Source organism: Macrosteles quadrilineatus, unplaced genomic scaffold (assembly GCF_028750875.1).
Source record: "Macrosteles quadrilineatus isolate MER2022 unplaced genomic scaffold, UCM_ALF_1.0 Scaffold_6__1_contigs__length_79288215, whole genome shotgun sequence".
In the NCBI taxonomy this organism is placed as follows: Eukaryota; Metazoa; Arthropoda; class Insecta; order Hemiptera; family Cicadellidae; genus Macrosteles; species Macrosteles quadrilineatus.
This window is the reverse complement of record NW_026542599.1, coordinates 7932203-7953883: the sequence shown is the minus strand read 5'-3', so window position 1 is coordinate 7953883 and position 21681 is coordinate 7932203. Positions and strand designations below refer to the sequence as shown.

General features: G+C 32.8%; 1 protein-coding gene across 1 annotated transcript in view; it reads left to right on the top strand.

The window, feature by feature from the left end:
- The first annotated feature begins 4286 nt into the window (after positions 1-4286).
- Positions 4287-21681, top strand: part of LOC128997307 (ras-related protein rapB-like) — a 75102-nt gene continuing 57707 nt past the window's right edge. Inside the window, exon 1 of the mRNA XM_054422939.1 lies at positions 4287-4725. Coding sequence (XP_054278914.1) covers positions 4453-4725 — 273 coding nt within the window. The 5' untranslated portion in view covers positions 4287-4452. The remainder of the gene's footprint in view (positions 4726-21681) is intronic.

Sequence of the window (21681 nt, the reverse complement as noted above, 5' to 3'; positions counted from 1 at the left end):
TATATAAATATATATATATATAAATATATATATATATATGAATTTGAACGGATGGTGTTTTTGGCCTCTGGGGACCTCAAAACGAACAAGTAAATCGGTCCCGGGTCTAGGTCTTACCATGAGACCTACGGTAATAGCTTATTCCCTATATGGGAAATTCGCTAAAAGACAAAAAGAAAAAATAAATAAATAATACACTTAATTTATCACCCAAACACAATTAAAGAAATCTTAAATCATGTAAATATCCTTAGTAAAATCACAGTGCTAGTATTTCATTACAACGAACGTAAAATATACATAATGTAAAGTAGGCAATTAGTTTTTTAAGGAAAAACAACAATTAGACAATTAAATAGGGTCAAACTCCACCATTATAACCTTAATTCCTTTATGCAGGTTAAGTCATGTTAGGTTCAGTTGTGATAGTAATTTTATTTCCATGAGAAATATTTGTTGACATAATGCATTGCATTTAAAGGACATTATATCAACAAGTTCTTATCAAAAGTTTAACCCCTACAGGCAGAGCGATAGCTTACTAAAACATGGGTTTTTATTAGATAATTTTATAATTAAAAGAAGATTGAAATTAAACTTTGTAAGATGAATTTACATGTTCTAAAATACGTCAGAACACTTGTAGAAAATGTAACAATTACTATTTCTGTAGTTATAATGACTTTTAGTGAAGATATTACATTCATTACTAACACATTTACATAATATTGTTGGTGTGAACACTTAAATCAACGTTCTTTAGGCTGTACGCTGTATTAAAGCATAGTTTTGTGTTTTGTGCATAAGCTCAAAGCATGTGCCTTAACCATTTTATTATTCTTTGACATTAAACTGCTTATGTTAAAGAACTCTGCTAAGTAAGCAAACATTTTTTTTTATACATACTACTACGAAGTAACGCGATTTGTCTTATTTCAACCAAGTATGTTTATTATCAAGCTAAGTTCTTGGATGCCAACTGAATCGCTCTTTAGAGATAATGCATGGCTGCTTAACAGAATAATATACTGTGTTTACCACTTTGAATGAGTAGTAGTAGTTTTAACCATTGGAGTGGAAAGGAAAATGTACTAATCGTAGGAAATGGATTAACCTATATCCGAGTACTGTGGTCTAAATCTTGGAAACAGATTTAAATTCATTATCAAAATTTTGGATCGGTTTATTAGGATTCTGTTACCACGCGAGTGAATTATACGTTATTTTACGATTCGAAAATCAATAAATTTTAATCAATTTGCTTTGCGTTGGTCGCAAAATAGTTTAAGAGGGTTCCACCCGCCGACTGTTTGTCCTACAAAAAAAGAACCACGTGGCATTATTAAATTGTTTATCGAGTTGAAATTAACTGTAAAATATTCTCAAAAATCCGGACGCCACTATATGTGCGTGTTTTAACCCAAATTTGAGTGAAGGATGAGTGGCACGATCTTGTAGTCTTGTTAGTTACTAAGGCCGAAATATTCCTTAGACACAGCTGTTAATTAATAGCCAATACCATACTGTTACCATACAGCCAATGGTAACTAAGGGACCTACAGTTGTTTATAGTGGAATCCGAATCAAATTTTTTCCTTGTAATTAACGAATCAGTCTAATCATCAGGATAGTACCGCTTATAAATTAGTAATTATTTCTTTAAGTATTTACAAAAAATTCAAATTAAAACATATTGAATCAAGATATTACATGCAATGACCTCGCAAGCTTACAAAACTTGTCGGCAAGGACTAATAAATAAATAATTACAAACAAAGTTTACAGTATTTTTTCTTTAGTTTTTCGACGTACAAAAAATGTACGATACTAGTTCTAATGTGGTTTGCGGCAGGCATTTATTTTATAATTTAAAGTAATTTTTAAAATCTGTAAATTAGTCTTTTTCACATGAGTTTTTAACTTCTAAAGTATAGGTAAAAATTATTTTTTCCAATCCATTGCAAGCTCAGCAAATTGTTTAGAGCACAAAAAACACACAATCATTGGAAACAAATTATTATTAGAATGTTGGGAGCTTGTACACTAGATGCATGTTCAATCTGTTATTAGTAGGAAACTTTAAGACTTGCAATTAAAGGTTTTAATTTTATCAGAGAGGGGACTAAAAACTAACAACTATTTATAACATTGGAACAATCACAATTAATATTATTTAACATATGAAATAATACCTATGTTCCAAATTCAAATACATTTGAACAACATTTCCATGGACATTAGAATTGATCTTCAACACAATCCTGTACTAAATTACAATACATATAATCCGCCATCTTAAATTGAATTTCTGGCTGCCGGGTAGAACCCTCTTAATGTGTTAGATCTCGAGGTGTGAAAAATAAATACTAAAAGTCCGTGCAAAATGTCAAAGAAAATATGAATACCTAAAAAACTGTAATTTTGCAGATTATTCAAGATCTCAGCAGTGTCAGCGAATCGCCGTGAAGCGTTTTCAGAGTGCCAACTTGAATTTAAATTTCAGATGAGTTCTACTCGGAATAAGTCTTGCTTTTACTGAGCTGCAGTATTTTCCCCGTCTATACGTTTTGTATACACTCTCAAATATTCTTGATCAACATGCCAATTTCGAATTAATTAATGAATCAGTACCCTTTTTAAGCCAGCGTAATATGGCAGATAGAAAGTGCCCGGTACAATCTAGCGTGTTGATGGCTCGAAACTAAACCCAGCTGTTCCTGATTATGAATTAACAATGATTCTGGCTAGCTAAACAGCTGATCATAGTCAGTAACAAAGCTACACAGATCATCTTACACCATTCTACACCCATCTTTCACTCATATTTGGGTAAAAATACGCACCTAGGTGGCGTCCCCATCTCAACGATTGATAATTGATATCATAACTCTTGGAATGAAATATAAATAAAGTTAAATATACATAAAGTAAAATTGACGACCCATAAAAATTAACTATAGAAGAATTACTATCATAAAACGTTTTACTACTAGGACTCTACCAAAAGATATTACATATTACTTCAAAGGAATTTTAATACATTTATTTAGATTCACATTTATTATTACATTTATTATTAATTATTATTTCATTTATTAAGATTTATTCATTATAAATTAAGGGACACGACTTTCGGATTAAATGATTATAATCTATATATTTTCATTCCGTAGGATATTTCTATAAGACTAACGGTGTTGGCAAATGAATGGTGATGAATATGTTTACTGATTCAGTTGGTAACGTTTTCGATCACTAAGATCCATAGATCAATCACACACATTGTTTATAATTTCGTCATATATTCCATCATCTCACACCATTCTACAGTCGCTTTGCATTCATATTCAGTAAATGTACCCTAAATGCGTCGCTGTCTCAAATATTCAAAATATTGACAATTGAAATTGTATTGACAATTAAATTTCTTTCACTACTAATACTTGATAGGCAATTCATTTCTTAAGGCTGCTTTAATTGTCTCTAACCCACAAAATGTTAGCTTGAGGTTGGTGGATAAAGCTTAAATACTATAAACAAATTTTTATTTACGTAGGAAAATTTAATAATGCATTAGCCCAGGCGGCAACAGTGGGGACTTACGGTCCGGAACTTCCCTCCTCAATTTGAGCGAGATGAACGTGTGAGGCGAGGCGACTGTCCTCTACTCATCCTCAGTAACAAGTATAGCCTCCACTGCTGTGCTGTATCTGCTGGGTGGGACAGGCCCCTCTGTAGAGAAGAGCTATTACCTAGCTTTGTATGACATGCAAGTGTTGTGTAATGATCTAAAATATTGTGGTGTATAGTCTCATGTATTATGATATATTTTAAACTAATACAAATTAGACAAACAGAACTCTTAATGTTGTTGAACATTTTTAATGGCGATGAATTTTAGGTGCTAGATTTTGATAAAACATCGCTGTGCATTAAAATATTGAAGGTTGCAAAAATAGCCTATTTCTAAATGGAATAAAATTGTAAACTTGCATAACCTAAGGCAACAAACCTTTTTTCGAAGCTATAAAGTAATGGAGTAAACTAAAATTGGAATCGTATTCCAGATTCCCTTTGGGCAAAATTGATCAGTGAGTGAAAACAAATTGGCTGTAGCTGTTGTCATGTCACTACTTTGTGCTGTGAGTGTGTGTGTTGGTGCGCGCGCGTGTGGGTGGTTTGGAGGTAACACGGGCACACGGCACAGCGCTCAGTACAGTGCGGGCGTTCCAACAGTGTCCATGTGTTTTCGCCATGATGGCGCCACCACCTGTTGACGGGATCCCCGACTTCCCAGACACCTTCCAGGACTTCTTCACCAAGCTGGACGAGGGAGATGAAACAATTTCATCCCTCCTCGAGGATAAATTGATTCCCCGGGGAGCGAAGCGGCAACAGGAGCGGAGATGGGTTATCACTAGGAGATCTTTTCATAGGAAACCTGTGGAGTACATGAGTCGGCCTGATCCTCCAGATCTGTCTCCCTCGCCGACCCATACTCGGAGAAGGTCGTCGTCTATAGCAGTGACTCGGCAGACCCCGGACTTACACAGGTTCCTGCAGGCGGAACAGAATCGACCCTGGGGACACTTGAGTCCGAGCCCCGCGGCGTGCAGTCCTACTCCTAGCCCGGCGACTTCCAGACCAGTCAGTCCGAGGCCGAGGACCAATAATTCTTATAGGTGTAGAACAGCTTCCATGCCTGCTGTACCGGCTCGGCATAAGGTAAGATCATGAGAACGTATTTTTTTGTAATTGTATACTACTGTGGTTTGATTTTAAGTGGTCTAACAACTCCTTTTAAATGTTGTGGGGTTCTTACGACAATCGTCCAAGCTGAACGTTAATAATACACAATTTTATACTTTAATTCCGTTTAGGGTGAAGTGGGTATCTTGGATCTTTACCATCCACACCCGGCTTATGTTTATGGTACAAGAGTTTTTTGGGGAGGTTTTCAGTCTTCGCGCTCGGCTTTTCCTCCCAACAATTAGACGGTTTCCCCATCCTATCAGAATCCCCTAAGACCTTCTAGTCTGGGGTCCTACGCAGTTTGTATGATGGATATTTAGAAATGATCAAATCCTTGAGCCCCCCTCCCCCCACCTCGGAAACACGATGCTCTTCTTCACTAGCTCTTCTCTTTATCTCGACGAGTTCAGTTTGAGGTCCGTCCCGACCACTTTTCCATCACCATTTAAGTCACTCTGCGTCGCGTGTCTTTGGTTCGTTAGGGTAAAGTGTTCTCGATTTCCACGTGTCCCTTTTAATAAGATTAAGAACTTTGTTATGGCCTCGTATGTAAAAATAACATGGGAATTTTAAATTTAAAATCTTTTGGATTTTCTCCGTAACTATTAGGCGCACAATAACGCTTCAAAATACTAAACTATTTGTTTTTGTAAGTTCTACAAAATGGTTTGGGAAGAAATTGCGACATTTTGTGTTCTTAGGATCAAAAATGGGAAAACCTATTTTTACACCATAAAATCCCCCATAAACCTCCGTTTCCATAGTCCGATCTTGCTGGTTCGCGAACTCCCTCGAAAAAATTCAGTTTTACACGTTTGTACCAAATTTCATCAAAATTGGATCATTTTCGCTCTAGTTATCGTGTTACATATATATACAGTGTGTAAATTAAATAACGAAACAAATCTGTATTTTCAAACTGAAATATATAGAAATATTCTGTTTGTGGCATTGATTTTTAACAAAGGTTCCACAATTTTTACATAAAAATTTTTATGTACATCGTGAGTATTTCCAAAATCTTTAAGTCGACTCTTTTAAAGTGTTCGGAAATTGTGACTTTTTAAAATAACGCCTGTAATATTTTGCAATTGCCCGAATTCAAGCAACAGGTACACCAGTTTTTATTAATTTCTGTTTAAAAATACAGATTTGTTTCCATATTTGTGAAATTGTTTTAATAGGGCCAAATCAAATTTTGGAATACCCGTCATTTTGGCTAGGGGTTAGATATTCACCTCGAGTTTGCGTCATTGCGTTTCTTTTGACAAACCCTTTAAAATGAGGGGTCACTAAATAGGGGTTGCTATTTGGAAAAAAGTCATTCCCTACCCCCTACTCGGTTAAGGGGGTTAAACAATAAAAAAACTTATAGAATAACTCTTGTCAAATAGGCTAGATATAAAAATAGCGGAACCTTTGTTAACAATCAGTGCCACAAACAGAATATTTCTATCACTACTTCGGTTTAAAAAATAAAGATATGTCTCGTTACTTAATTTACACACTGTACATATATGAATTTGAACGGTTGGTGTTTTTGGCCTCTAGGGACCTCAAAACGAACAAAGTAAATCGGTCCCGGGTCCAGGTCTTACCATGAGTTGAATATTACTTCAATTTGTTGAAAGTTGAATTTGTTGAATATTACTTCAAGTTGGCTTAAATTGCTTAAAAATTGTATATTTTTAACTTAAGTCTATAAAGTTTTTGTCATATTTATGTATTGGTTTGACCGTTGGTATGAATAAATAAATAAATAAATGAGTACTACGGTAATAGCTTCCCTATATATGGTAAATTCGCTAAAAACAGTTTAAGTTCAAAATTTTGGGATACATGGAATTTTGAACGATAAATATTCACAACTAAATGGAATGGAAATACAATTTTAATTCAACTTTCAAAGTTTTATCTATAAAGAATTTGTTATATTTTCAATGGTCATTTAGTTTATTTGGTCCAATAAATAAGTTGAACTAAGTGTCAGTATGTGAGAGATAAGCGTGCGTGTGGGTGAATTTTAATCACTAGCTGACACTCTAATTGATTCGTCACTGCTTTGTCATTTCCATGAATTCCCTCGCCTAATTTGAAATTCTTATTAGGCCGATCTGCTTGTCAAACATTGTATTACATGTTTTGATAAAATATTTGCATTTATTTCAAAGTTTTCAGATTAACGTCATAATGGAACCTGTTTCCTGATCCTCTGTCTACTTGGGGCCTTCAGCCATTGGCAAGTCCCCAGGACGTAGAAGTAGAGTTAGGTGACAGGTCCCATCAAACAGCGTATAGAAATGTATTTGGTCCGTATTAAGTGCACTATATTATACTAACAGTGCTAAATCTTCTCCATCCTTATTTCCAAAGAGTCCTTAAAATAGAGAAATACTATTCGGTTAATAAGTCCTGTCTAATTATTAGACAAACACTATAAGTCGGCTATTATTGATGTTAGGTGCGTGACATATGTATGTAGGAAACTAAAGGTATGTATGTATAGATGATAAGTGGGATCCATTCCGTAAACGATGCTTAAGGCTGTGGTTTCCTAGACGCGTAATAGATGCGCTGCGTGTGCGCATCTAAGACGCAGCACACTTGTCTTATGGGGTTTCGTTTAAGCGGTTTCCAAGGACTGAGTTACGCTGCGTTTTAGACATGTCTTGTGCAATGGATTCGGAAGTAAATGTTGTACAGAAAGCAAAATTCTCCAACAACGACGAAAAAACTGATTGGATTTGTCTCTTCTAATGACATATTATGGAAATACTTTGTTCATACAATTAAAATTGAATAGTATTATATTTTGTATCATTCGTTATGTAGTGTTAATTTCCCCATAATGTGTGATTTTAATATTTAATCCCCCTGTTACATGTTCCCTACAATTAATTTGTCCTCACATATTTTCCTTTTGTTGTTACTGTATTAATAAATAAACCTAATATGTACTGACAAATATTCTTTTCAAGTCAGCACAACCAACTCCCAATTATAAGTGCCCCCATAATTATTTTAAGAATACCTGAACATCTTAGTAATAACTCTATATTAATTACTAGCATATATAGTACCCAAACGTCTTACGGGGTTGGCGTATAAGTATAAAATGATTATTGCAGTTATACTTATAAAAGGTATTTTCATCGATTCGGTAAATCCCGAATATGTAAATAACAGTAAAAGCAAAGTTTGACAGGGTAAATTAAGATTTATTGTTTTCATTTTAAATTGACATGTTTGCTTTAACACTACAGTTAAAAGATGCGTGAAGGCCACGTATAGTTCCTAACATGTACTTTTCACTGCTTACGCTTCTTCAAAGCTTTTAATGCCAAAATATCCATTTCATGATCTAAATCATCGTATAACATCATAGTAGCCACTAGTTATCTCTCCCGTGAACTTATGTTACGCACCAACCGTGTGTATTGTACGCAGTCTTGGAAACCACTCACGCCAGCTGCGTTTTGGGACCTGGATAAAAGACGTTGCGGATCTAAGCCGCTGCGCATCTACTACGCGTCTAGGAAACCACAGCCATTTTGTTTAAGTGGAGTGGAATCCTTACGCAGTTGGAATCTTCAATCATTTGTCCATGCTTTTGCCTTCTTTAAAGTTAAGAGATTAAAGTTAAAGATTTTGTTTATGAAAATTAAATTTATTTTTCTCCATTTCCAGATGAATTTTTTACAAGCGTGACGTTTATGATCGTTCTAGTCTATTGACAATAATGTGCAGCTGTTTGTTATATACAGTATCATAGCTAAACATAGAGCTTACAAACATAAAAAAATCTATTATAATATCATTCAGTACTTATGTTTATTACATTTGAGCGTTATCACAGCTACAGTGTGTTACGTAATATGCTTGATACCCACAAATGTCTAGTACCGTCCCCAATGTTTTCGTGTTTTATGGCATCAACTTATTTACCAACATGATTGATATTTCAATTGAACCGTTTGCTGGTCTCAACATTGTTAGTAATTTGTTTACACTGCCATCATAGCCAAACGTTTTAGCTTTGCAGTACAACCAGTCATGGTGTTTACAAACATTGTTTATGTTTACTTGGAATTGTTTGGTGCTATTAATATCAGCTTTTACTGACCGTCTAATCATTCTTAAGTGATATATTCTTTTGATTGTACTAGTTATTGCGTTTGAATGACTTGAATACTGGAGGAAAGAGTCTAAATCATGCCTTAACCAATGGAAATAATCTGCGAGATATTGTATACACCCAGAGGTTCGGAGCCCTACCTTAAGTTGAGCTGGAAAACAAATTACATATATCTTATGCATTCAGAATTAATTGTCGTTTATTGGAGATTTCCCTATATTACAATAGCATTTCATCCTGCTGTAATTTTATTCTAAACTGCGAAGTTTGCATTAGAGTATATTGTTTTATTCGGTTCATTAGCGTTTAGTATGTAAATAGGATGTTTATAACTAAACAAACGCCCCTTGTTTTAATCTATTGTTTGACATTGTCTTCCATTAAAGAATGTATTTATATGTATGCAGTTGACTACAAATTCAAATGTTGTGTTCGTTAAAAAAAAGATTGCCGGGGTTCTTTTAGAATATTGATGTACAACACAGTATAAAATATTTACATTTAGTTATATATTTACCAAAACCTGTTCACAATGATTTGGTGTGTATTAAACACGCGTTTACATAAACAAACACTTTTTTTCATAAATCGTCTGTTCTTACATATTTAGTGGCGGCTTCACCAAAAACTTTTGAATCTTTTGTCCTATAAAATTTTGTTTTTTGTTTACCAACCTAAATATGTAAAACTTGTTCACGTCATATTTAGTTACGTACTCTCTAGCCTTTTCGAATACATCTTTGGATATGTGTTAAAATCAACTGGTTTTACTTATTTAGTGATCCCTCACACCAATACATTTTCACTTAATCATTTGATCACACTACTCCTTTAAATAATCTCTATCTCCCAGATCTGTGTATCTCTAAATCTACCGATGAGAAATTATGCGTTTCGTGTTTGATATTTTTAATCGATAAGTTTCCCATTCTACATCATAAAACATGCGGCCTTTCTATAATCAACGTCATCATATTCGCTTTGTGTGGTTGGCACAACCGCTTCAATCAATATCAGCTGATATCGTCATATCGTGTGGCGTGTCAGACTGAAATAAGTGATATGATAATGACAATGTTCTCCTTATCAGATTCTAACCACCTGTCGAGCTGGGTGTATCAGATTTGAAGTTAACGTGTTTTTAATTATTTATATAACCTAGTCTATTCCATGAGTTTCATTAGGATTGTACGTCCATCCATTCTATGTCATTTTATTACAAGGGTATTAAATGTATATCGAAATGTGTTCAGGAAAGCGTTTACACACAGAGACCTGCATTGTGGTTCAAACCATACATTAGTTTGTTTACTGACAAACAAAGTAAAGTAGTTGTTGGTTTGATTGTAGAATACCACAATAGAGTTGGAACAGAAATATTGATAGTTTACACAATACTAATACTATGTTCAAAGCATTGTCATTGCTTTGAAATGAGTTATGACCACAGTTGGTCCTTTGAATATTCTTATCAACCCCGTTATAGAATCGCCATAGATTATAGAACTTTTGCAGTTTCTACAATAAATGGCATCTCAGGTTAAACAAACGTACTTTTCTCATACAACTTCTTTAGCTTTAGTGAACCGTTTGTTTGTGTAAATCTTCAATTATGATGTAAACATAGCAAACAAGCATTGCAGCTTTGTTCATTTTGTTGCCATGGTGACTAATCAATTAACCCCTAAGCAACCACCTGAAAAGGCCAAAGGCACAATAGTAATCCTGGGTGTGTTGATTATCCTTGTGGAATTACTACAGTTAATTTTATTCAGTGGCTTATTCCTTCATGGAAAGGCTGACAGAAGCTTATTTTTATTACGGTGTACAGTGTATAAATAATACGTCAGAATAAACAGTTTATGTATAAAAGAAAATGACAGCTAGTAAAACAAATTCGTGTAATCGGTGTTTTCCGTAACAATGTTATTTATATTTAAGATATATTTTAGACACATCAATTCAACCAAACCATTGACCCGACCAATCGGATATTGCTAATCAGCTGTTTTAGCCAGTGACGTGTAAATCGGATCGTACGGTCCGCTCTCCCGATATTTAATAATATAAACAGTTCGTCAGCTGGAAAATGATAAGGGTTTATAGGTTAAGTGTTTATTTGCAATATTTTAGTTTGTGAACCAACTATTCGAAACTGGACACAGCTTTACCTAAGCATTTGACTTTAAATAAATTACCTGTGCTAAAGAAACAGTTGGTTAAGACCAACAGGAACAAAGCTACAAAGATAAAATCATTCTACACTAATCCTTCATTCATATTCAAATTTTGGGAAACACACCTAGGTGGCGTCGCCATCTCAATTTGTAATTATAATTTAATTAAAATCTGTATAATAGCAATGTTAAATCTGATTATACATTTTTTTAGGAATAAGAAGATACTCCATTTACTCTTGTTATTTCTATCAAGCTATAGGTTCGAGTTTACAAAAGAAAGCAAAAATGTATAAATAAAAAAACTAGGTATACGAACACATTTACAAATACATCGTTCAAGTACTAATTTTTATAATTTACACATATACTACGAACTAATACAAGGCATAAATAATATCCGTATGAAAAATCAAACATAAATTTAAAATCCAATCAAAACTCAATTATCAAAATTGTTCTTCGTTAAATCCCTTAAAAAGATTTTAAATTTAATATATCATGTCCTCAAGCCATCTTTCTGAGGTATATACTTGAAACACAAACCCTTTTACCACCCGGTCTTTGGATCCCGTCTAAAATTATTTTAATGAATTTGTCATACAAGATTTATTTATAAACAATTCATGTTCATACCTCTTAGTCATGTTTCACACTGAATAATCTGGCCACATTTTTGTGAAACACATGTTATGGTAGTTACTGTATTTAACAGTTAAAGTCTCCGGAGTTACTAAATATTCCCACTTTTATTTCTATAATGCATTTAATAATGAGAGAAACTTTTATCCGAGTAAAGAGTTCCATTAGCTATAACAATGACCCACTACAGTGGAATTAATTAACTTTTGCCAATCAAGATTCTAGTTTTATCAAATCTAATTAGTTATTAAAACCAAACCTTGACACAATTTGATTGACAATCGGCTAATTTTATTATTCAAAGTACAAGTTAAAATATAACAACAATTTATTGAGGAAAAAATTGTAAAATAATGTTAAGTTTAGTTTTTATGTGTGAACTTGTATTTTACTATTAAATATCAATAATATCATAATTAAAAACAAAATTAAGATTTATACCTACCCTCTAATTTACCCTTATTGAATGCGACTTGCGTTATAAACATTGTGTAGACTAGTTTAGTTATGACAGGAAACACTTTATTGTATAAGAAATAGTCTGGGTAGCTGAGAAGACCAGAGTCAAAACTTCCATACTTTTCAAGAAATGGCGACCATACATAGTAGGTATTTTAACCCAAGTATGAATGGAGATGAGTGTATGATGAGTGGCGTGATCTTGTACATTAATTGGTGTTAGTGACTAAGGCCGACATTCCTTAGACACAGCTGTTAATTATTAGCCCATACAGCTAATGGCAACTAAGGGACCTACAATTTATAGTGGAATCCGAACCACATTTTTTCCTTGGTATTAACGAATTGGTATAATTATCAGGATAGTACTGCGAATAGTCGTAGTACTTACTTGTGTGGACGTTAATCCACACCAGGGAGTATCGCATCCACAGTGCATTCCTATAAATATACACAATTCATGACCTCCTAGTAGCTGGATTACAGGACGACGCCACCGTCCCGGTCTAGGTTATAGTTCTCGCCTTCAAACCTAAAGTCTGCTGGTTCAATCCAAAGTGGAGTCGATTCCGGAACAAGTACCAGTGTGATGTCAATTAATGATGTTAAAGTTGGTCGGTAACAAGACCAGAGCTAATTTAATTGAAAATACTCAAATCTCAGATATTTTAAAAATAAAGCCTTATAATATTATATTATTATCAGTACCGTAATGAAAACATAAAAAAACACTATTGGGAACTTTTAAATATACACGACATATTTCATAGCTATGTATCAAGAATTTGAGAAAATAATTAAAACTAAACATTTCAACAATTTGACACACAATTGACGAGATACGATTTACAGCGAATCAACATTTCCTGAATATTTTGACGTAGTAATTCGACAAATCATCGTGTCAAAGCTGTCCTAAAATGTGGGAAATGTAATTGTAGTGAAATCCAGACATAATATTTCCCAGTCACGTTCCAGAATTCGAGAAACATTAAGGCATTCTCCAACCACTGTGTTCCTTCTCCTTGTTCAAAACTGTTTATTAAATCTTAAGAGAAATCCTCCTACAGGAAATGCGTTTAATTTAGAATAACGAAAAAATATACCTCATTTTTCACAAAAATAATCCTTCTTTTATATATGTATTTACCGTTTTGTGAATCAACAGTAATTTGTTAGTAATTGTGTAGTAATTTGTTTTTCTGTACTGTGATGCTTGTGTGTGTTGTGTGTGTATTATTACAAGTGTTATTTGACATATGTTTTGTACTTGCATGCTGATCAAGAAGTAATTAACAGAAATAATTTAACTTTAATATAATTCAACGTTTCGTAGAAAATATAATATAACTGACTTTATTTGCGAAATTTTATTTTAATAGTTTCACATGCATTTTAGTTCCTTTTTACAAGTATACTATACATAAATGTTTATATTTATAATGAATTGTATAAGATTACACAAATAAAATTTCTAGGACTTAAAATGAATCTAATGTGGTGGTTGTGTTTGGTTCAGTGCCGATATTGTTATAGTTGCATGGGCTTGCAATAGCTTTTATATTTTATAGACTCAATATTTTATAGACATTTAACTAAATTTAAAATCGTAATTTTTTTTAAACCTGAATACAATACAACACATTTCCATTTTAATGCGACTTAATGTCACCAAGGTATTATCGAAATATGGTTGAAATTATCCTAAATCGACACTATATAGGCCTATGTATACTATATCAAGCTATTTATTAGCTTTTACTATATTAAGAACTTATATCAAGACGTAAAGATGTATTTTGCTCTGGTGCCACATTTTACATACTTTTTAGTAGGTATTTAGTTCAAAAATTGGTTTTATATGCATTCATGTGCAATCAGTTAGCTAAAATTTAATTGTTTCAACCTAAAAAGATAATTCTTAAACGTAGCATGTTTGGGATTTGTAGCTAATATTCATAGTAACTATTTATAGTAAACTAATATTTATAACTGAAATCAACTCCCACTAAAGTAGATAGACGTAAAATTGTATTTAACAGCGGCGATCGTTGATTAAAGCCGACGGAAACGGTTAAATGTTTACCAAGTTTGCAATTAAATTCACTGCCTACTTTAAAAGTAAATAAACGCAATCCGATTTCCTTCCTTCCTTGATCCTGCTTTGAGTTTTTCGATATTTCACGACTATCAATTTGTGATATTTATTATTTTGTGATATTACCCTGTGCTTTGTGCCCAGGGTATTGCAGCAGTTCAAAACATTTGTCTTTTGGAGAAAATTTCAACAAAAAGGAAAACCATAACCACTGATAAGAAGTTCCAGAACAGCTATCACCACAGAAAATAATGCAGTTTCTATAGCCAATGGTATTTTTACAGTATTGAAAAAGTATTTGGTTCAACAAACCATCTAATTTTCATTTTTGAGGTGTTTTAGGTGCATCTAATTTTGACTTTACTTTGTCTTGGACCTTAAACTAAAATCGTAACTTTAGAATCTGGTTACGAACTATTATTACTGTTATTATTCCTGTTAACCCGGTAATGTACTGAACATATTTTAGTTTTCTACCCCTTGCAATGTTTAATGTAGGTTGAAATTTTGGGGCCAACTCGACCGTTTTAGCAGTGAAAGATTACTCATTTTTCAATTTTTGGATTTTTAGAAATATTGCCAATGTTTGATCTCTTTCTGCGACACCCAAACGCTACCCTTAGTTAGGAAACAGCTGTCTAACGTACTAAATAAATACAGCTGTGACACGAGGATACTACTTAGTAAAACCGAATACAATATCAAACCGTCGTGTCTCCATAATATAGATTTAATTAGTGTTATTGATCCTGAGGGTTATGCCATGTGAGGATTCAACTTGCAATTTGGAGAGTGACTGGGTTCATCCTCAACAGGATAGCTTATGTCATCATTCTCACATCATCACAAACATCCCAATGTCATCATACTTAGGCTCCATCATTAGATCTAACATGTGATGGTAGGTTAGGTAATCATTAAGTATTCAAAATACATTAACTGAAAAAAAAACTGGTTCGTACTTTTTCATAATTTACTTATAGTTACAGCTAACTCGTGATTAATCATATGTTATGTCGTTTAGTATATTCAGTTGTACTTAAGTCTCACGAACTGACATTGATCAGTAAATTTGTGCTCTTTCAGGGTAGGAATCTTTACCAATAATCTTATTAACATTATAAAACTTTTCACAAAAAAAACAACTGGAAACTGAACTGTTCAGAATAAAAGCTTTTGGTTTCCCTTAAAACGAATAACAATAGACGCAGAATATTGAATTACGAATCTACATTGTTAGTTATTTAAATATGAAAAAAAATTATATTATAGCTTAACCGACCAAAATTGTTTTTCAGTTTAATTTATGTTTATTTTGTCATTTACTAGGAAATAACAGCAAGAAAGATCCAGTTGTTACCGTAATATAACTCATGATAGCTTAAAAGCGTATAATTCATTACTTGGAATGACAATCTAGGGGGGTCGAGGTAATTGAAAAGTGTCAAAGAGATTTTATAAAAGTTATTTTTGTGCTGCAACTTTAGATGGCGATGGTTTATTAAATTTACCCGAAAAAATATTATTCTGACGACTTTAAATGACATATCTTTCTCTTTTAATAATGCCACTTCAGCAACTAAACTCCTACGATGCCTCATTAATAGATCAATAAGATTTCGAACAGTAAGTTTCCTGGGTGGTTGGAAATTCACCACTAATTGTTTACGTTTAGCAAACTCCGCATGATAATATTTACACTGCAGTTGAATGCAGCGTGATTCATTCACAGAGATCATTCCAAATCAAACCTACAGCTGTTTACAGCATCACTGTTGTTTGTTAAACAACGCAATGTTTCGCTCTATTTCAACGTCTCAGTTCAAGGTTGCTACGTATGTTCATTGTTTGTTTACTTAATAATGACTGCTCATTATCCTTTTTAATTCAGAGTGAATGATTGGAATATGGTAATATCGCTTCATTGGATGTTTAAATTGGTATTGTTTTACATGGATATTTCAAAACGATTATGTTTTGGATGGATACTGTAAGAGGTGATATTTTCTATGCATATAAGTGGTTACATTTGTCAATGGGCACTGAAGGAGGTGATATTTTTATGTATATTTCAATGAGTGATATTTGTATGGTTATTGAGAAAGAAACTATATTGTATATTGATATTATAGCTCAGGCCCAATAAGTGATGATTTTACAATATTTTTAAGGTTATATTTATAGATGGAGATCGTAAGTAGAATAACTGTATTGTTTGTTTCTTATGTGATTAAATACAAGGCAATGTGAACTAAGTTAAGTAAATCATGCAAAGGCTTTCAAAAATACTTATGAACATGATACAAGAAAAAATGCTCATGAAACATGAAAACATGAACATGAAAGCATAACTGACACAATATACACAATATATTACTAAATGTAGCCTCCAATACCCTTGAAAAATCGTACAGAAATACATCACTTACCCTCTGAAGTAGGAAACTGTTTACCCCGTATATGGAGCAAACATAGACTTTTGCCGATAAAACTTGTAACTGTGTTTACTTTGAAGCAAAATCTCCCATGGCCCCTAAACCCAAAGTTCTCTAAATATCGAAGGAAGAACTGAAACCACAAATAAACACACCCATTTAAACATTTTTTACCCTTTTGGATAAACTAAAGACAATTTGAAGTTTTTATTCGGAGTATGATGAATGCGTTGTTATGTTGATCTCTTGTTAATCGAACGTTTAAAAGTATAAAGTACAAGTTTGTAAAATCCTATCCCCCGATACGAGCTATGTCTGTTTGTCTGTCTGTAAGGAGTAAAAGGATTTTGACTAAATTTTGGAATTATGGACTTATAGCCTTAAAACGTGATCGGTGACAGGCACTACCTCAGAAAAATTCGTATTTCACTACACAATTAATATGAAAAAAAAATTAACATTGGCCTAATGGGTCACCAAGTAACAATGTTGGTAGAACAAAATAGCAAGGAAAAAGTAAACTAAAGACTCGTAGTAACAGTGTTCATAACAAGCCATCTAGACTATACTAGCAAAATACAAAATACAGTACAAAGGGAAAACCTCAGTTGTAACTACTGAGCAATGATTAGTGAAGATAACTCGATACAGGGGAAATTGTTTCAAATAATGATTATTTTACTTAGCTCTCCCATAAAAACTTAATCCCCGAAGTACTGAGGCAATATGCTGTTAGCAAACATTAGCTTAGCAGTGAAGTAAATACTCCAAAATATTACACTTATTTTATTCAAATTAAAATTTAAAATGAGCCCAATAAACCACAACCAAGCCAGGCTCGGTCCCCCAGTACTATACAAATAAACATCTAGTCAGTATCAGCATACTCAAAATGTAAGCTGACAAAGAACTATTGACAATAGGATTTAATTTTTTGTTTAATAATATTTTCACATTATTGGAAATGAAATAACTTTATATTTCTACAGAAAAACTGATGTAAATAACTTGTGTCAAAGATCAAAGTTCAAGTTATATAACATTAGATTCATGATATATCAATTTCGGAATGTGGCAAGATAAATATATATACTGTACCATCAATTTTAAAATTGGGAAATCCATCTATCAATGGGTAGTTAAGATATGGACCCTATTAATAAAAGCTGCTGGATTCAGAGTCATAACTTTTTGAAATTATGATGTAAAATTTTACACACTTTGCTTTAGAAACCTGTAACATGTCTATTGACGACGAATGAAATGTTAGGCCAGGCATTTCTAGATTTGCGATGCTAGGTAAGAATTAAATAGACATAAACTATATTGATATTGTAAAATGTATTTTTAAAACTACGTCACAAATAGAAGTAGCTATAATCTATTAATTTGAAAAAAAAACTATTGCAAAAATGTAAGTACCTAGGCCTATCGGAAAACAAAAATAAACAACTATATAATAACAATCAAAGTATATGTGGATTTGTTTTTTCATTGCTATTTAAAATTATAAATAAACCAAAAATAAAAAAAAAAGAATTTTCGTTTTTGGGCTAAAATTTAAAAAAGTAAATAAAAACATACTAATGTATTAGTTTTCAATTAATAAAGTTGTAAAAAGATGTACAAAATTGCATTGAGACAACATGTATTTTTTCAACAGAAACCAGAAGCTTATTTTCTAGCTGGAACTCAAACGTATTATAGTGGAACACAAGGGAATTGAAGCAAGAGTATTTAGAAAGTATTCAAGAATGTTTTACCGCGAGACATGCTACGCTCTCTTTGACATTAAAGAGAGCTTTCATAATTTTACTTCAACTGCATACATCTCGGCTGAAAATGATAACTTCGTTAACTTAAACCACTCAATTGGAAATATCATTTTCTTTTTTGTTTCAAGTTTAATTACTTCGTTTGTTAGGTTTACTTTAATTTATTTTGTAATGTACTGATAAGAAGGGGTCTAATTAATTGAATAAATTGATTCATAGAATATCTTTGAGTTAAATGTATAGATAAAGGCAAAGTGAATGTCCAACTTACATCCTAAGACATCAGGCTCTACCCCAGGTTACTTCAGGTCAGGCCTAGAGGGTGGAATCATATTTGTTTATGGAATCAACTCTTAGAGCCATTGGCGATATGTCGGCCCTTGGGGACTAAACCCCCGGACTTTAACGATCAGCTTTCTAATCTTACAAACCAACATAAAACAAGGGCCACCTCTTCATGGAACGCAGAACTTCTATCCTAAATGCGTTGGTTTTTAGCAATACTGAATCGGCGTAACTCGGGTTTTTAGATCCAAACTTTATTTTTAGGTTAAGAATTGTGTCGTCCTCCTATAAGATAATCCAAGGAAAATCCCCATAGCATTGGAGAATTACCTTCAGTGAAATATGTTTTTAAAAACTAACAACCATAGCTTAGCTCTTAATTCGTCAAAATAACATAGTTTACCCAATACGAAAATGATACCTATTTAAATTATTATTATTTTACCTATATTGAGTTAAATTATATTCTTCATCTCAAAATCTATTAATTAAATTGCAAAATGCAGCATGAAATAAATATAATAAACTAATAAAAGAGAGAGTTCTCGAACAAAACATTATTTTAGATTATAATAACGTAGCTAATAAGTTCCCACTTCGTCTGACTCGTCTTAATAAATTACAAGTATTTTATACAAGTCAAAAGAATCAGTGTAATCGATGTAGATATCTTGTAACATATTTCTATTATGGTTCTAATCCTCATACATTATCTAAATCAATCAGCTAAAGGTTTTCAACCAGCTTTAACAATCACCATATTATTTTTTCATAAGTTAAGGAAGCTATTTAAACGCATTTTACTTGCTAACATAAACAAGTGCACTACTGTACATGTTTACACATAATAAAATACAATTCCATAGAGTAAGTAGTTTGGCTGGTATTTGTATGCTGTACTCTATGTAATGAGGTAAACAACCTGTTAGCTCAGTACACTGTTGTAAGTGGTTGAAGGATGGGTCGTTATGTCCCTTGTATCCTTGTAGCATCACTTGTATTCTCGTTGTTGCTTTCAAACTTGTATGTTTCACAAGCGAAAAAGTTTCTGTAAAGATTAAATTGCCAACATTAGACTGTGGGTAAATTTTACTGTTTTGTTATAATTAAATAAATAATACAATTTAGTTTTTATTAAAAATCTGAAAGTTAGTTATCAAATGAAAACCTGCTTAAATTAAAACTATGTAACATTATCAGAAAATATGAGTTTGTTAATATTAATCATCATTTACTGGTTGAAACTACTTGAAAGAAATAAAAATAACTGGAGGAATAAACACGGACAACTGTGTTCTTTTTTCTTACAAAAATCTCAACGGCTGGGATGGGACCTTAGTATCAATGGTAAGTGCGTCATCGCTTTTTAACAAAATAACAGTTTTACAAAAACGGGGTATTTTGGGGGAAAGCTGTTACATTTTAAAAATAAAATTAAGTAGCACATCATTATATGGGGGTTTAAACTTAGAATAGCTATGAAATATAGATTTCTCTCTGATTTCAGTGTCAAGAAACTTCAGAAACACATTACAACCTTGACATTATAGTTATTACATGCTGGCTGCAGACGGTTGATGGTTAACCTGGGATGATAAGGATGTTTGCTGATACGAGCGCAAACATATCACATAATCAATATTCTTGTTAACATTATCTCCTTAGCATATCACTCCCTCCACCACTAACGTTACCAAAACATGATAATAACTAAAACATGTTAGGCTTGTTAGCGATTTGTTGAAATAACCAAACTAGTTGTTAATAACAGTGACACAAAAACTGTTTGTTTCTTTAGCAAAATTGTTTATTACAAAGCCCAATGACTAAGGACAGCTGATTTCAGTAACTGGCAAATTCGACAATATATATTTCTCTAAAACGTAAAAAAATAATCAATTACACAATTCTCTTAGATGGAAAAACTAACTGTCCGTATTTCAAACCGAATGTGAACGCAAACTGTGTAAGATTTTGTGAGATTATCTGGGTTACTTACTAAGACCAGGTGTTTCTTTAGCCAGGGCCATTTACTAAAGGTTCATTAATTAAGAACACCTGGTTTCAGTTTATAACTATCACAAAGCTTTTCTTAGGATCGAACCAGCGACCATGTCATTGCTAAACAAGTTATATAACCACTTATAGCTAAATAAATTAATAGTATTATCGTCAATCGGTAGTTTATTGTTAAGCTAATAATCAAACATATTTCATACGCAATCTTGTTATTCAATGGGCTTCATGTTTAATGAATACGACACTTTATTTATATTCTTGCCCTGCATACCGGCTATTTGAACAAACATTTTACAGTTTTTCACGAAATTCCATGTACTAAATAGTGCCCATTACTACTAGTGAATTCAATTTACTATGATTTAATTGTTTTTACGTATAGTTTTAAGATAACGTTTTTATGAACAAGCATATTAGTATCGCATTTCCCCGTATTTTCACCATTTCAAAACCCTTGTCGGTGACCCTACAGAGTTTTCCTAAAAGCGCATTTGTTTTTATTAAAACATATGTAATATCACTATCCGATAACTTTAAGAGTAGCAGTACCTTACGTGCATCTTTCTAGGAATCGATTGAACATTATTTTTATCTCACACCTACCCCGCAAAAAATATGTACAAATACATTGTTTGTCTAATGTTTCAACACCGGAAAAAACTACGTGTGTCATCGACCGTGTTTTAAAATCAAAGACACCGACAAAGGTTCTTAACAATAACATTCAGCTAATTTATTTGCCATCATACTCTTATTTTTCTCTCAATCGTTCAATAACTGTTTTTCAATAATTGACAACCATTACCGTTTTGGAAGGGATTTCGTAGTTGTAAGAATTGAGTAATTGATAAAAGACGTCCAAGAGATGTACTCACCCGTGAGGATTTAAGGTGTAATCTATCTC